A 19,082-nucleotide genomic window follows, 5' to 3' on the forward strand; every position below is an offset into this window, starting at 1 on the left:
TCACTTTATTACAAATAAAAAGCATCATTGTAAACATTTTAAAATTGTTTTTTGACCTAAAGGAATTCAAAAGGTACCTTAATAACAATAAAAAAACAAATAAAGGCCTATTGGTTTATAGTACCTTTTTTATTTTACGAATCAAGGACAACTACTAATCCGGGAGATTAAAAGTTTAATATTAACGATAAACCGATTAAATTGTAAACAGAAAAACACTACAAGAAAACTTGAAAATAATTAGAAAAAAACAAAAGGATACACTGTAAACATGTAGAAGAAATCAACAAAGATGAATGCTTAGGCCTAATTTTTGAAAAAGATCATTGTTTTTCAAAACATTGCATTTTAGGAATTATAATCAGTAGGCCCAATACTTATAATTTAAAAACATTTTTTCAAGATTAATTAGTTTCTCTGTAAGTCAGTACAGGATAATTAGAAGTATGACATTAGATGACCAACAACCTCTAATAAGCTCTTACTTATCAATACATCCGAGGGTTAGCTTTCAAGGAAAATAGAAAAATAGGTGGAGAAATCTCCTTTCTTCTTGAAAATAAGCGCTAAAAAACATATATGTAAACCCATGTAACTTAGATATAATATTGAGATACTGAGAGTGGAGAAAGAAAGGGTTTGACGGACTGTTCTACAGGATATGGAATGAATCCCCAGTGATAAAAAAGATGAGCAATAATTAAGCCAAATTTTAATTAGGACTAATCAGTGACAGAAATAATATGCCCCTAAACAAAACGTAACGTATGTATCCTGAATCAGTAATTCCAAATTATCTAAAAACGAAAATATATCTCTTGACCTAAACAAATATCAAATAAAGTTAATTATAGGAGAATTTATTTTTATGATTAATAATAATTTGATAACGAAACTAAAAAAATGAAATATATTGATTCATAACTTTGGAGTAGAGTTGGTAGTTGGACTAGTTAGAGGAGGTAGGTCACTTTTAGATACTTTCATCATAACTTTTTCAACTTGTAACTTAAAAAAATGTATTATTATACTATAGGCCTAATTGCTTAATTATGCCTTTTTGTTAAGAGTTTCAGTGAGACAGGTATCAACTTCTAGTTTCTTTATCTGGAAGGGGCAGGCATGTTCGGTGGTCGGAAAAACGACATAGCATTCTCTTTAGAAACCACTGACCGTAATCACCAATCGCAATATTATTTAGGCCTAATATAAATATTTCACTAAACTCAATAAATATTTAAATATTTCTCTTAAATTGTATTCATTTATATAGGAGATTTTTTAAATGTTACGTGTAAAATATTTTTGCAGTTTATTTTACTTTCCACATACATAATATGATGAACTTACGGTAATGTCCACATTATACCAAAGTAAAATGTTGCCGTTTTTTAAAACTTTTTTTTCAATTTTAAAACTTCCGTTCCCTCTTTAACTTTTGTCATTCCAACATAAAAAATCAATCCACATATTATTCGCTTTGAATATAACACTATTATTGTATAGCGTTTAGCAAAAGTGTAGAAGTAGTATTTGTAAGTGAAGTATCTTTTAGGCATGTAGATTTTATCTCGTTCACTAAGTATTATCATTTAATCATAATTGTTGATGTGGATTGGAATAGCCGATAAAATCAGAGACGCGATATAACTGCTTCTGTGTGTCCGTCAATCAAGACATTTTGACATTTTGTTTTATTTATCAACAATAATGGCAAAACAAGAGGAAAACATTGAAAAATGTGTAATTTCAAAGTGGGTTACATTGTAATTTGTGAGACTCAAATTAATTTTATATTTAAAAAAAAAGTTAAAGCTTGATTCCCACTTAGACGCAACGAAAGGACGTAACCGCAAGCATTTGACCAATCGCGATGCACCATATGAACTATCGCTTTTGATTGGTTAACTCACTTGCGTTGCGCCTATGTTGTCGTTGCGTCCAATAAGTAGGAACCAAGCTAAATACCCAGTAAATTGTATAAGTTAAGTACCGTACGGTATGTGTAGCCTATACTGCAGGGATAAGTCAAAAAATTATGATCTGAAATAAATTCATTTAGGTCTAAATGTTTTAAGGAAACCCCTTGTTTCCACTAGCGAAATATATCATTCACGAGCTATGGTGTTTAATTATTTTTTTCGCGTCACAAAAATGTGACGATAAACGCATGCGCGAGAACAAATTATCTTGGCGTGAAAAAAACAAGCGTAATCTGCATTGAATTGTGGACTTAAATATGATGGTTTTCCCCAGAGGACATTTCAACTTTTTCTTTCTGATTACAAAGTTTTTGTTCATGACATTCGTGCATTTTTTTTACATTTTTAAACAGGCGTTTTTAAAATCATCATTAAATAACGAAACTTGAAATTGCAATCGAAGTCGTTGTCAACTGTGAATTAATAATGTTTGTATCTGTCGCTGTTTATTTTGAATATAACTGACAAGATGAAATTGTTTAATTTCTCTAATCTTTAAATAATTATCTATTTTAGTTGTAATACTATGTAACTATGACACGATTAATCAACATGTTTGTTTCCTATCGAATATCACAGCATTTTTCGATGAAATTGATAAAAAAAAAAGTTCAATAATGAAAATGAAACTATCTTGTTATAAGTTTCTTCGCGTCTTAATTACCTTTTTGATGTGTTCAAATTTAGTTTATTTTCAATTTAGTTGAAGTTTCTAACACTTTATCAACGACAACAACAACTAGTTGAAACTACTTCAAGGACAAACGAATCACATGTGTTATTAAATCATTATTTTCTACAACATGTATAACAGTTTATAACGTATTCGTAGGAGCTAATATAAAACATTTATCGAAACTACATTATTTATAAAATTATGTAAAAAGTCTGAAAACTGTTCTGAACGGTGACACGCCATATGTCGTGCAAGATACCAGAACATTATAGTTACGTTCCTAACATTAAAAGTGCATAACAATTATTTAACGAGAAAGGAATAAATTACGGTATTTTAAAAATTATAAAACGATATTTCGTGCAAGATAACAATTTAATAAAACTTTGTTCATGGAATAGGCATAAGTCCCCAAAATATTGCATTGTAATTCATCGAGCAGATCATTTAAAAAGATTAACAAGGTTATTTTAAAATCAGAATTTTATTTTGTTATTCTTATTGTTGAGCACTTTCATCAATCTGTGTCATAACAAGTGGGCCTAGCATTGAGACGAACTGACTTTTAAAAACCTATTACTGTACTAACAATGTGTGTTTATTAATCATTTATTTATTAATTAATTGTTCGGCATATTTTTATGATGGCTAGCGTATTTTGGTCACTCCTGTACACACTGTGGTTCCGTACATAACTCGCCCTGGTAATTTCCAAGGTGGCCTGTGATAGGCTGTGTTCCCTATTTTTGTTTGGAACCTAAACCAAACTTCAAAATGATGGTATTAACTTGTTTGATTCCTTAGATGTTTCTATTTGTGTGTATTTTATTTAACAATGCTGTTACGTCAACGATAATTGACCTTTTACGACACACATGGATTTTAATATCCCTGGATTCGGTAAGGGGTACTTAAACCAGCCTAATTCACTTAGCCGATAAGCAATCCATACTTTTCCTGAATTAGTTTTGCAATTTATAATTATTGAAACGATAGGAAGTGAATATAAATAGTCAATATTAGATTTACAAAAAATATATCCTTAATAGTTATTTGTCTCATTTTTTTTTCAGTTACACTTTGTTTGTACTTGACAATACTCGACTGTGATTGGTAGAATTAGTTTGTACTTGAAATTAAGTAACTATACGCGGATGCACCCGACACACGTGGACGAACGTGTATTCACCTGACGCGGTTAGAGAGAACACGAAAGCACGCCTCTGTCAGGCGAAGGTGACTCGGTTGCCGATAACTATGGAAATGTCACATGTTCCGGCTATTTCTGAGCCCACCCGGTGGATGTTAGTGAACGGACAGCCCCACGACACGCACGCGCCGCACGCACCCAGTGGGCCTTCAGTCGACAGAATGCATGTATCTTCGGGCTTAAATTTCGTAGATCCTTCATCACAGATTTTGCCGTCTGAAGAGGTAGATGTTTTCTACCCTACCTATGATGGGCCTGGAAATCACATGAGCCACACAAGCTACTACACGAACTCTGCAGCCAGAGCAATGCATAGCTACAGACCACCATCAAGTAAGTTGAATAGCCTAAACAAAAGTGTTTCTTAATATACCAATGTATTATATAGCAAATTGTTTCTTATCATCGTTAAGGGCCATGTATACTAGGACGACAACGACCAACGATAACATAGGTATTTTTTAAATAAACAAAAAAAAAATTAGAAAATGTTCATCCTAAAATTATAGTTTTAGAATGAAAACTTTTTAAATCTCTTTTGTTTTATGTAATAAAAATGTATAGGCCTAATATTTACCGTCGCTCATTATCGACGGTCCTAGTATGATTGTCTTTATAGCCGTTATATTTAGTATTGTTGGTCTTAGAAATAAATACAAATTACCAATGTGTATTAAAGAATGGTTGTTGACTGGAGGTTGTCAGTTTTTCGATCGGAGAAAAGGATATAATAGAAAGACTATGATTATTAAACATGAACTTTGTTTTCTTTTTGTTTTCAACTATTAAGCTCTGTATACACTAACTCTATGTGAGAAAAAATGTGATGTGCCCATATATGGACATGATGATGTCATATCACTACCATATGTGGGCATATCACTACCATATTTGGGCACATTCCACTTTTTTTGTCAAACTAGTTTGATAGTGTAGACAGAGCTTTAGTAATGAATATAGTCAGCATGCACTCTCGCGCTAATTTGTACTTTGCGAAAAGAAAAGTTTGAAATCAATATTCTCTCAAGGGTCCAAAGGATTATTAATTAATTTCCTTGTTAATTAGATTTACTTTAATTCGTTTTATATTTACACTTCTTACGACTTATCCAACATTACGCAAATGAAAAAAAAAACATTACGTAGAGGAAGATTCTGAACATGAATGTTTACTACACTTTGACGTAATTTGTGACGTAATTTGTTACGCAATACCACTGTATATAGGAAGGAATGACAGACCAGTGACCGTTCAGTAATAACTTTTTTTTTGTGTTCGTAAATTGCACTTCACTTTTTAGAGATAAGCTAAGCCGCAATGAAAGTAAATATATAGGCCTTTGGGACACTCCTATTTACGGAACATAATACCGTACACAATATTTTAAATTCAATGTATTCACATTCCTTGTCTGCATATAGAAATTTATGACAGAGATTATAACACGTATTTAAAAAAGCTAGACTCGTATCTAGATGAATTGCGATAGTCAGTTAGAATCTATCTTGTGACAGCTGCAGAATCGGGTGTTTAAAACTATACGGCTATAAACATATATTAAAAGAACAACCCACTTTGTTCGGTCCCGGTTCTAAGCATATATACCATTATTATACAATTACCAATTCCAACTTCCAAGCGGAATTACCTTGATATCTGTGTAGCCTACAAATCGGTATGATAGGCCTGCGATGCACTGGATACAGTTATGCCTACTATTATAAGTTATTTATATTTGTACATTTCTTTGTTTATATAAGGCTATTATATATGTTAGCCAATGCTATACAGTCTTCAAAAAATGCGTTATTAGTAGTAGCGTTACATGTAAATCATTTTAAGTTTCATTTTAATAATCGAAAACTAACGTTATTAAGATTTTAATCAAAGTGAACGTTCTTTCAATTGGCGAATGTACAAGTTTCGTTTGTTTACAGTAACTTAACAAACGCCCGGGGGCGCTGTAGCAAATCCTAAAGTTAAATATATTAATATCCAAATAAAAATAATAAAACACGTGCTGTAAACTATTGCAAAATAACAGAAATTCGTATATCATTTAAAATGATAATTTTAATTTGGAGATAATTAAGTTCAAAGGTATAGTAATTATATTAAAAAAATTATATATATATATATATATATATATATAACTTGATATATTGAAACACAAGATAAAAATATCTAATCTTTTAATCTAATAATTTCAAAAGCATTGAGAAGATATTAATAACAATTAAAGATATCGCGTCACGAAACAATTCACATTATTATACAATTAAAATGTATAAAAGCATATACACGGGAAACCAAACTCACGAGAGAAGATCTCACGATTTTAAAAATAAAAAAATATTGGTTCCAACTTGGACGCAACGCAATGACGTAGGCGCAACGTAAAAGTGATTAATCAATCACGACGCAATGGATCATCCAAACTGTTGTTTGTGATTGGTCAACACATTTGCGTTGCGCGTACGACGTCATTGAACATAAGTGGTGTCATTATTTACAACATAGTCAGCTTTTATACAAGAGACTTTATAAAGAAATTTGTACTAGTTTGTGTTTACTATGATTATAAGCAACATTTTGATAAAGCAGTCATGCTATTCGATATCATAAATTTAATTACATTCGATGTTAGTCCTCACCTTGAAATTAACATACATGTGTTTCATTTTAAAACCAGTTTTCTAAATGGCAGAAGACACCTGTATAATTAGCAGACGTGTGGGACGCATTGATAATTAGGTCATCATAGTACTACTAAAAATACCTCAAGATCTGGGGTTAAAACATGGGCAGATGTATCAGTGCTAATACATAACCCTTTTACGTATATAGGTATATTGTTCACTGATATAAATTATTATAACCTGACCCTTGACCATTATGACCCTGGGTAAATGAATTAATTTAATACATTTCAGTTTGCTAATTCAAATATCGTCAGCCCAAAACCAAAACAGAAAATTCCAAAAGTGTATATTATAGGCAACGGTATAAGAATGATAAAATTATATTACAGAAAATATGAAAAAAAAACTACCCAATCTATTCAATTTATTATTTACAGATACAATTATCAATTTTATTGTTGTTGTTTTATAAACGTGGTATTAAAAAAAGATAAAACAGAAAAGAGAAGTAAAAATGTACCAAAAAACTTGCAGATAGATGGAGTGATAAAGAATCGTGGATTTATTTATTTGTGATACCGGTACAACACAAGTTTCAAATGTTAAAAAATGTCAACGAAATATTTTAACAAAAGTTTAATTTGTAACATGTAAACATAAAAGTTGTTTGTTTTTACAATATTGTATATTGATTTTAAAAAAGAATCGATTATCTGATTTTATCTTTGATAATGGCATAATTGAGCATTTTATAATTATAAATAAATGACCATAACATTAAAAAAAAATGAGAAGGCTTAATTTGATGTGTTGCTTAATTAAATAAAACATTGTTATCTGATGCTAACCTTTGATAATAATATGTTTACGTTTTCCATGATTTATAGATCATTTTTTAAATGACAATACGTGGAAACGGATTAAAAGTAAAACGATTAAAACAAAAGAAACGAGTACAAAATACCGCCACGGGTCGTAAATAACAAAAAAACGTTATAATACTGATTGTAACGATGGGAATTCTGTGTTTTTAAGCAGATAATTCGGTTTAGAGAAAAACACAATATCAATTTGGGAATATCCGTTTTTCTATAATGTCATTATAACATAATTTATGACGTTTCCAATTGGCTAGACATAGTGCTAACACCTGCTAACCAGTTCAGTATAACAGTGAATGAAATAGCTGTATTTCCTAACAAAAATGTTTAAGTCAACGACCAATTATTACTATAGATTCTACTGATTATGATATGATGATAATTTCTTACAATGGGTGAACAATTCGAAACCACACAATATAAAAAAAAGATGATTAATAATGAATATCAATAAAACACAGAACATTCATTCATACATTTTCACACAATACTGTCATACAGTATAAAACTTAATTAATTGAATGAAATTAATACATTAAAAAAAAAATATTATATTGTGTTTGGAAAATACAAGTGGGTCCAAAATTGTAAAATGCTAAACATTAAAAATTATATTTGTTGATTGTTAGTAAAAGGTTGAATATCAAACATTATTTCAATAAAACTATTTTAAATTTATGTATTTGCAACTGTTGAGTTGATTAAAACAATTAAAATTAAACATTATTATTACGATTTTGTTTAATGATTAAAGGAAATACCAGATTTAGCAATATAATATTTGATAATTTATGTACATACTTTTTTAATTAAAAATATTTTATTTTACAGATTTTTATCTACAAAATATAATCATAAAAAAAGAAAATGTTATTTTCGAAATTTGTATTTTCCGACTAATATTTTGATTATCAATATTTTATTAATATAATATCTAAAATAACGATCAGTTTTGCTTATGTTATCATCGAAGACTCTTCTATCATTTCGGATTAGTACGACTGTTTTTAGAACTCTTCGCGTCTGTACTCTGTAAGATAGCCTATGTGTTTCCTTACAGATAAGTGGATTCCCTTGTCTCTGTATGTCGATCTCTTGTTCGTTAGTTTTTTTTTTTTCATATAAAAGGCATCGAAGAGTCAAAAAACGGATATTCTTATATGCACAAGCTATAGCTGTCAAGCTATGTGCGCTTTGAACTTTATAGGAAAATTGGAGTTCCTTTCCTGTGTGTTGCAGTAATCGTATAAATAGGACGGGCACAGTAAGTGGCTTATTTAGTAGAAGCCTTGGCTCAGTGGCCACACGTCCGTTGTTTTATTAGTTTTAACCTGCTGTAACCGTAGCTTCGTTATTTTTTCTTATTTCTCAGTGCGTGGAGGAAGTCAAGTCTGTAGGCCACCGCATTTTCACGCTGCACCGATTCAGTGGTTAGAAAGCAGTAAGTCGCTGCACTCGGTTCAAAGTTCTGCTCACAGTGCATGGTGTTCGAGCCCGTTCAGCAAACCAACGCACCATCCAAGACCCGCATGTTCCTACCAACCGTCCAGCATTACCTCTAGCAACCACTCAAACGGCCATCATCCTTTCAACTATCCACCTACACCGCCTAAGGAAAACACCCCTGACCCTGTTGTTGGTACGGCGGTGGTGACCACCCCAACTTCGGACTACAATTCATCGTCTGAAGATAAACTAAGCTCAAAGTCTATCAGTGGAAATTCTGCGATGAACATGTCAATATCAGGCGCGGAGAGCCCGTACAGCCAGGCTCATCCTTTATCGTCTTACCCCACGTGCCCAACGTATGTACCCACGACGGACTTCGCTTGCAGTGGAACAACCCTTGGGTTTCACCCTAGTGTGTTCTCAAATCGAAGTAGTTTAACCACTACTACACGACCACGAACCAAAAGTCGATCAAGCTCAGGTAAGTCTGGTAATTTTACTTTTTTGTTCTTGAACTTTGAGAATCTTTTATACTGACCTGCTGCCAAATAAGACAATTAAACAAAATTAGGGTTTAATAGTTTAATTTTGAGTCCAATAAAGTATGTATGTACGTTGTAACAAATTACATCCCAGAGTTAATACACTGCGTACCGATACAGCTAGTTCATTGATATACCGGAAAATAAACGAAGCATTTTAACAGGAAGATTTAAACTCAAACGATACACCTGTTGTTCAGACTGTTATTGTGAAACTAAAAATTAATAATTCTGAGTATACCTAATCACAAAGACAATAATAACTTTCGTGTTGATAAGTCATGTATAAAAGGTATTGAACGACGGGTTGATAACCCAACATTCAAAGAGTGGTTCCAGTAATAACTAGTTCTACTATAGTTTTAAAAATTTCGAACAATAGAGTAGGATATACATGATACAGTATTTTGAATATCGTTTACACGCGTACAAAATAACGGCACATCTTTTGTACGCGCGCGTACAATCAATGATAATAATGATACACGCTGTACTCACCCTTGAGAAGTGATGTGTGTAACTTTACAATTTCAAAGTGAACGAGTTCACATAACCGTTACATATCTATGTCGTACGCGCGCGTACAAACAATGATGATATTGACACACGTTGTACGCGCGCGTACAAACAATGATCATAATGACACACGCTGTACGCACTGAAAAAGTCCAAGGTAAATGAGTTAACATCACAGCTACATGTTTCGGATGTGTAGCCTAGCGTTAAATTGTAATGATTAAATTGTTAAATTGTAATAATTTCATAATAATTATTTCAATAATCGTTGTTCAACAAGACGCATGGGTAATCTATTTTTAGTCTACGATGTTCAAACTGTATCTCATGGGATAATAATAATCTTAAACGTATTTTGCGATATTATCTTATAAACTGAAATCCTTGTTTTGGGGTCAATGAATTACAAGCATAAAAGAAGGAATATCCATAATTAGACTTCGAAAACAAACTATTAAAAAAAGACAAAGTATGGGTATATTCTTTGAAGGAACCTTTGGCTGATATGTTCAATGTATTGATTATGAAATTTCGACATGGAGTAACTGACATTTTTAAAGTTTATTCATAAATTGTTCACACATATGCCTATGCTTTTCAGAATGCAATGTGTACCATACCAAGGTTATCGGGTGAATTAGTTGATTAACTAACCTGAAAATTAAATTATCTGTTTTAAATAAGAGCAAGAACATTTTAAAAATCTGCTGCTGATTTTACACACAAACCTATTAACTATAACGATACCGTACGAAATAAGTATCGCAACAATTATTGTATAGAAAGTTACAAAAACTATATTTAGATCAATCCTTTTGTGTCAAAACTTCAGATATTATTCGTGATAAAAGTTTAAGGCCTAAGTGCATCGACATTACGAAGGTCCCGGTAAAAAGCAATACTTCCCCGAGACTGAGCTTTTGAAATTTGCGTCGCTGGGTCAAAGCAACACAGCCTAAGGGTATTTAAGATTTTACACAGCTGCTTCCGTGTTCTTTGCAAGTCTAACCCAGGCTGTGTACTCCCCAATGAACACGACAGTATACGCAACATCGCGACAGGATCCCCTCTATCCTAGAAGCCTTCTTCGGTAAACGTGATCACTCATTCATCGTCTATTATTTACAGTTTTTATCGTCTCAAACATGAGCTCTACAATCGCCTTGAAACGTGTAATATTGAAAAGTAAATTAGAAGGTTGATTTGTTTAAAACCCTATGACTTCTGTTATAGAAGATAGTGTGTTTTGTTTTGTTATGTAGGTCTGGAAAAACGTGTAAGAAAATTATCAAATTTGATTTAAGCTAATTGCATTCGATTAGTTAGGCAATAGTTTGATATACTTTAATATAGAGATAAGGAATATAATGTTAATTCTAAACAAAAATCGTGCACTGCACTCATGCACTGGTAACAATATAAACCTATCTGTTTCTGGTAAATTTTGAGGCCAATAATAATAGGCCTTAGTATTCACTCATATAGAAGGTCTAGATTGAGGTGTTTAGGATGGACCATTATGGTATCTTCGTATGCTCTCAACTTTGGGATCTTTATCATCGCACCACACAACACCACGTTAGGTCATCTTTATCACACTAGCCGCTCACCATATCACCAATTACCATCGTTCCTAGTCATTATTTCTATAGTATCAACATTACCATTATTATATCTCTCGAACCTTTTCACTGTCAACAATTAACGTAAGGAAGATACCACACGTCATGGTACTCAAACAATCATTGTTATAATGCCCTTTTAAACAGTATTGCTCAGTGCAATGTAGTACGGTATCACAACCGGGTTGTAAGCAGTTGTACAGTACTATAGAAAGAAACGAACATGACCACTGTGCTCCTAAATGAACCTTGGAAAGACACAAGTTCGTAGCCTACTGTACTAATTAATGTTTTTCCTTCATTACATTACATTTGTGTTATGTTCACGCTCATACACAAAGAAGGTGTACTTGAACTTCAATTTAACATTATCGAGTTTCTACTATATGGATGAATCTATCAATTAATGTTAACAAGAGGCACACCGTCCTAACTAATGACATTATAACATTATGATTGTTCAATTGAATAGAATAATGTTATATATATAGGAATATACGGTAGATACTATGATTTGGTGACATAACGTCTGGTAAAATATTGAATTTGATAAGCTCAATTTCATCGGAGGGCAATGTTTTCGCAACTATACATCGGTTAAAACCACCACATTGGAGTCCAGGGTATTGTAACCGTGGGATAAAATAAGTCAGTGAAGACATTAACGGAGTTTTGATGAGAATTTAACGCTAAGTTGAATCGACTGTATCCAAACACGGGGAAATGTTGGCTAAACACGCCGTGAACTTGCAGTTTTCATCGTTGGCTGATCGACAAATGATCCCAATCATTTGGTCTTAATCAAAATGCCGGAGACAGAACGACGACGCAAGTCTTATAATTTGGGTGTCATCATCTTCAACAGGTTAGCCTCCCGAGAGGACAAAAATAGCTTAATGTGTCGAGTAATTAATATTTTTGACAAATTAGTACACGCCTTCGGCAGTGTGGTTAATTCGTTCACAAAAAGAAACCTTTTTCTCTGCATTTTTATTTTCATGGGAGTTGAGTAAAAGGCGATTTCAGATAGCACGTGTTCGGTTTCCCATTTAAACGTCTGTCTATTTCGTGCATTTCAAAAGTAGCGCGTGTTACGCGCATGAATGTTGTAGGTGCTACGCGCATTGATGAATAGTAATTTCCTTGCAGGTGTTAAGTATGCGCAGTGGTTTGTGCGCAACTCTTGCTTCATCAATACATTTATGTAAGAGAGAAAACTTTGTATATCTTCAGAATAACTCTTAGAAAGAACAACCGCTAACGTAAACAAGTTGATTTATGTCTAGACATTTTCGTCCCGTATGTATTTTAGAAATTCATATTATACGAAAATCAATGCAGATAAAGATACACAGTCCTAAAGATTAAGTCTTATTGGCTAAAAAATACAAATCAAAGTCAACCATTTAATATCACAGACATGTATCATTTAAACGGTATGCAAATTTTAAAATAACTCCCTTGAGCAAACTGTTCGTACAAAAAGCAATTACAGATATGGCTGACCAATTGTGTTCATGATTGATAGTAAATACAAATAACAACATTAAAGTATACATAAAGAAAATAAGTAAAATGTTAATCTTAGCAAAGTATACAAAAAAATATTTAGGCCTATAGAAATAAAAAATAAACATTGCAAGGGAATAATTGCAATACAATTATGTATTTTGATTTTGTAATACTGTATTGGATCTACTTTAACCTATAAGGGGAAGGGGGAAACCGGGGGCGGGGGGTTTGATTGATTATATTTTGTTTTATTGATTTTTATATTTTATAGTTGAAATTTACTTTAAAATAAATTTTAAACGAAACAAAACAAAGAAGTATTTGTATGTTTAATCCATAGATTTTATGAATTCTTTATTGTTTTTATTCAGAAGGTCGGGAGTGTGTTAATTGTGGTGCAACGTCTACACCTCTATGGCGAAGGGACGGTAATGGTCACTACCTGTGCAACGCTTGCGGATTATACCACAAAATGAACGGTCAAAATAGACCCCTAATAAAACCTAAAAGAAGATTGGTACGTATATATATTATATTTTAATTCATTTCACAGTAATTTTGATAATTATCATCATCATCATTGCCAATGATGACGTCATCGTCAACATCACCTTCATTATCACATCAACCCACCATTCTGAAAATAGTTTATTAGAAACATCAGACTATACTCGCTGTCGTTGTGTTGTCATTCCATCAACGACAATCATTGCTTTATAACTCTCGTAAATTATTCGAATGTAAGTTTTAAATTGTAAATTAGTTAGGTACCAATCTTTCCCCAATCAACTATCGTGCATAAGAAAAGTTACCGTACATTTAAACAAACAAACAAACAAACCGTTTTACGGTGCTTTACGATTTTTCTTCATTTAGCAAAATGGCACCAACTTCTGTTAGATGAAACGGAAAAAAGTTTATATTTTATTTTGTTTTTATTTTATTTTACAATTTATACGACTATTCAGCATTAGCAAGTAGTGAAAATTAAAACTTTCGTATATACATTAAACAACAAAGTACACACATAACATGAACATTTTACTGATAGTGGAACGTTCAGCAGATAGGAACACTGCACCCGCTCCTTCCTAATCTACCTCACTCATCACTTCGCTTTCATTTTTAAATTAATTTGTCTTTTGATGAAGTTTAATCTACGTTATTAATAATTCAGAAGAGTGTACGATGTTATCTTGAACTTCATATGGGCAACGGTGTAATGATTTAATTGAATTAGGCAGCGCGTAAACCACCAAAATGCCAGAAAATGACCCAAATCTAGTAGCTGTTTCGTATCCGCAGCTTGCATATTTCCTTTAATTTCTTTAAGATTAAAGGCTAAAAAGATGCCTAATTGTGAGGTTATTAATGAAATAATAATTAATTTTACAATATTGCAATGGTTAATGTTCGCGATAACTTTCGTTATCACAACATCACGAATTGATTATAACATATTCGCTATACATGTCGTTTCATTCGTTATTAGTGCTAGAGTATCCGAATACATATGGTATCATCATTTATGAATTTTATTAAAGTATCTGTTCAAAATTAACGATACATTTCCTATAATACTATATTCTTGCTAGAGTCTACTAAAGAGCAGTTAAACAGTTAAAAGCATTAGTTTGCAGTTAAATATTATGCCATACATTTTAATTTATGAAAATGTAATCAGATAAAGGTCGAGGAGTTTACATAATCTCTGGTAAGATCTTTGGCGTTTCATAGTTTACGGTAATGAATAAACTTACTGACGTCATCAATTATTAATTGCACTAAATACACGCTTCTGACTACCTGGTCCTATATATAAATTACACGGCACCTGTTGCTTGTGGACCTATTTGTGTACAGTACTGTACATTTTTTTTAGTAATGTCTTTCTATAAATTAAGATCTTCGTATATATAAATAACGAGATAAATAATTCTACTAAATCTAAATTTATTGAGTTTTTATTGGTTTTGTTCGCAAGAGTTTGTTTTCGTTACCCGTTTCGGCAGGTATATTACCCGTCCTATTTTTATCTCGTAACAAAGGAAATGCCTTTGTTAAACGGTCGTCGTATATCGTCATTAGAAGATCCGTAATCTGTAAAATGCATTACTACTAAATTCCTGGGGGTAACCAATTGACCCTAACATTGGAATTCGCTTAACACCATAAATTATAAGTGTTTTTATTAGCGCGAGTAATTGAAGTCGCGAGTCAGTTCGAGCTGAAAGGATGTTCGTGCAATGTTTGATGGGAGTTTCCGGTGTTTTCGCTAACGGACCCGAATCACATCCTGGAGTAATCTCTCATGTTTAGGCCGAGGGGTTGCAACAAGCACGTTCAAAACCTTGAAAACAAGGTAGAGAGTATCACATTTTCTTGCCTTATGTTATCAGTACCATGCAGACGACCAGTGACAAAAAGAGCGTAAACAAAATGACATCCAATGTTTACTAAACTTCTAAAAATAGCTGAATGAAATTAATGTATTTAAAATGCTAATACATTAAAATGTCTACAGAAAATAAACAGACGACCATAGGATCTTATCTAGGCCTACGTCTTCTTCGTTACACCTGTTGATTGACCCATGGCTAACAGTGGTTCATCTATAGTCCAGCTTAAAATGACTGTTGAGAGACGCATACTTATAAACACCGTGGGCCTACGCGGTTCTTCTTTCAACAAAAGGTGTTCACAGACTTCGATTCAATGATTTACGTGTAGCACGTGGCCGCCATTAGAACAATTTGTAAACATATTCATACGCGTGGAGTGTGTAGTTTGGCGTGCTGCCATGTGATTTATGCAGACATTATTCTACAATTGTTATAGCAGGTTTAAGGATTTCATGTCAAAGTTCAAGGGTTCTGGTTATATAAAAACCGAAATACCGAAAATGTAATTACTGTAGTTCTATATAGGGCTATATTGTAACCTTTATGTTAAATAAACGATCAAGAATTGTATGACGTTTTAGGTGATAACAAAACGTTTTAGGAGTTTTTGAATCGGTAGGAAACTTTACCTAATAATATACCCGGATATTCTATATACCTTAATCACAAAGATCGTTCAAGTAATATAGATTCCTACCATTATACCTAACTACTACGATGATACTGAGTATACCTATCTAATATTAATAACATTTCATTATTAAGGTAACAGTGCATATTGTATCATGGTGTATAACGTATACAGTTTGAACCATCAATTGTATGTGCCTACCCGTGGTAACCCTCCTGTTCTTGCAAACCTATCTATATCAGTAGGCCTAATAAATATATGCAGGCCTAAACTATACAATGACATATGCCATTTCTGCAAGGATCTGCCAATTATAAAGGGAAACTACTGCTATTTATCAAAATAATTTTCGGATTTCTAGATGGATAACACATGTATATAAAATATACAAATTGAATAAATCGGTTTTGATAATTTGAGGCTCAGTTTCCGCGCTTTGTCCTAGCCTATATAAACGGATACATCCTTCTCTTTAAAATTCCTTCTACCGACTTGATTTGTTTGTATTAACTGGTTTTCTTTTCCTCTTTGTGGTTCTATAAAAAGAGACTCGTGTTTATAGTTATTTTCGATTTTCCTGTTTGACGAGTCCAATAATTCAGTGTAATTGTGTAAACAAATGACTATGGAGGATTTCCTTTACAGAATTAATAATATAAATTGTCGTCGTCATTAAATTTAGAAAGTCTCATTTATTTTTAGATGTTTAAAATAAAGATATTTAACTGAATTTTATTATACAGTGAATATATTGATAATTTATTTTATAAAATAAAGAATATAATAATGTCTTCACAAATTCATCAAAACTTTTCAATTATTATTAGCTGTTTAACAGAAAGATATTTATTTGAATTATCATTAAAAATGAATATAGGCATACAGCTATAATGGCGATAACGATTGCGTGTTGTATCTCAAAATATGACAATATTTAGCCAGTATCTTAGGCGAATTCCTCAATACAGCATCTCATATGCATCATGTGACACCTGTATCATGGCAGATTGGGTTAAGATGGGGACTATAATACAAACATCACATGTGAAACACATGAGATGCTGTATCAAGTAATTTGCCTATAATATAACTTGACAAATTTTGAATCTTCTGTAAGTGTAATGAACAATGTAAATAAAAGTGATAGAATCTCACAAACTCTCTCATAACTGTCTGATGATAAATTCATACCATAACCTGTACATGTGTTATCACATGTGTTGTCTATGGTAACTCATTAATATACATATTGTTAATAGACCTACAATTTAATCGATTATTTCCGGTCTTATACACGAATTACAATTTAATTGTCATAATAGTTTCTTGTTGATATTATGAGATTAAACGATAAAGTTATAATGACAGACGATGTTTATCTTTCTGACTACAATTTAGTCTATAAGTGGAAGTTATTTGAACGTACAATTTACGTTTTTTTTCTTCGTAAAAGCATGTGTGAACATTCTAGACATTATTCTGAAGAATTTACTAGTGTGGACACAATTTAGTAGATTGAGATTACAACAATTTAGTCTTTTTTTTGTAAAAGCATGTGTGAACACATCTCTAACCATTATTCTAAAGAATTTACCCATGTGGACACAATTCAGTAGATTGAGATTATTGTATAAGTGGAAGTTATTTGAATGTACAATTTAGTCTTTTTTTTTGTGTGCAAAACCATGTGTGAACACATTTCTAAACATTATTCTGAAGAATTTACCCGTGTGGACACAATTCAGTAGATTGAGATTATTGTAATATCACTCTTTCGTATGTTCTGCCTGATACGTTATGTAAGAGTAGTCCCAAATGCCACAAAACCTAACGCTATAAACATTAAATACATTACATGAAATTACAAATTATTTGATGTTTGATGCTACAAATCACATAAAATTGTATCACAAACTACAACTCTAAACATGGATGTTTAATCGTTACTTTTTAATGTATTTTTAAATATTTTTTACAGTCTGCAGCAAAAAGGGCGGGAACATCATGCGCTAATTGTCAGGCTACAACAACGACTTTATGGAGAAGAAACCCTAGTGGAGATCCTGTTTGTAATGCTTGTGGCCTTTACTACAAACTTCATGGGGTGAGTTTTTTTTGTCTTTAAAAAAGCAATTATTATTTATTTTCTTTTATAAGAACGAATTAGCAGACCACAAATTAATGGTTAAAACATATTGTTGGATCAAAGTTGAAAGGTAATTTCCGGTTACAGGTCATTTTGTGGTTTTCCATGAGCATACAGGTACCTGGAGAAATCTGGGAAGAGTCGTGAACAATAGAAAAGGAATGAGTTATAGTTTTGGGAAAATCATTAACTGATAATTATTGTGCGTAAATTGACAACAAAAAAGAATGCTACGAATACTAGAGGATACGTTTGAAACTCGTTCTTCTTATCGGATTTTTCTTGAAATATTAAGATGGTAGGGTCTAATGTAATTTGCCTGTGGTGAAGCTAATGTAATTTGCATAAACTGTCCATCAATAATAAAAAAAAAGCAGTATTTCGGAAATGTTTTGTCAATATAATTAACAGAATAATGAAATTCACATTGTTTTAAACATGTATTTCTCCATGTCCTAACTAATCATTATTAGGGACATTATATCTTTAGGTAAAACAATACTAGGCTTATATTGTTCTTGTAAGCATATAGATAATACATTATAGTGAACATAGAGATATTATAGTTCACTATGTTGTAAGTAACAAACGGACATTCGCTGAAATTCGAGACCAGTATTTCTACCCTATAAAACGTCTAAACATTTAAACCATAAATTCATAATAATGATTGCCTATAAGCTACCGTTTTATAATCATGTATAAAAATGCTCCGAGAAAAGTTTATTTCTATACAATCAAAAATACAAAGTCTAAAAATAACTAGTAGTAACTAATAATTTATATTCGATTCTGAATACATTCCCATAGCAAAATTAATATTCTGCCAAATAGGCTTATAATCATGATAGTGAAACTATCCTCATACAT

The 19,082-nt window shown here is 32.1% G+C and overlaps 2 protein-coding genes across 5 annotated transcripts in view; one reads left to right on the forward strand and one right to left on the reverse strand.

Moving 5' to 3' along the window:
* LOC144856384 (caveolin-3-like) overlaps window positions 1-19,082 on the reverse strand; it is a 156,942-nt gene that overhangs the window by 114,711 nt on the left and 23,149 nt on the right. The window lies entirely within an intron of this gene.
* Window positions 1-19,082, forward strand: part of LOC144855455 (GATA-binding factor 2-like) — a 38,947-nt gene that overhangs the window by 14,756 nt on the left and 5,109 nt on the right. For 2 of the 4 annotated variants that reach the window (XM_078713321.1, XM_078713320.1), the window contains exons 2-5: window positions 3,732-4,201; window positions 8,765-9,322; window positions 13,405-13,550; window positions 18,045-18,170. In XM_078713321.1, coding sequence (XP_078569447.1) covers window positions 3,916-4,201; window positions 8,765-9,322; window positions 13,405-13,550; window positions 18,045-18,170 — 1,116 coding nt within the window. In that variant the 5' untranslated portion in view covers window positions 3,732-3,915. Of the gene's footprint in view, window positions 1-3,731; window positions 4,202-8,604; window positions 8,657-8,764; window positions 9,323-13,404; window positions 13,551-18,044; window positions 18,171-19,082 lie in introns of those variants that run through there. The other 2 variants (XM_078713322.1, XM_078713323.1) reach the window with 2 other exon arrangements.

This window comes from Antedon bifida, chromosome 11 (assembly GCF_963402885.1).
Source record: "Antedon bifida chromosome 11, ecAntBifi1.1, whole genome shotgun sequence".
Taxonomy (NCBI): Eukaryota; Metazoa; Echinodermata; class Crinoidea; order Comatulida; family Antedonidae; genus Antedon; species Antedon bifida.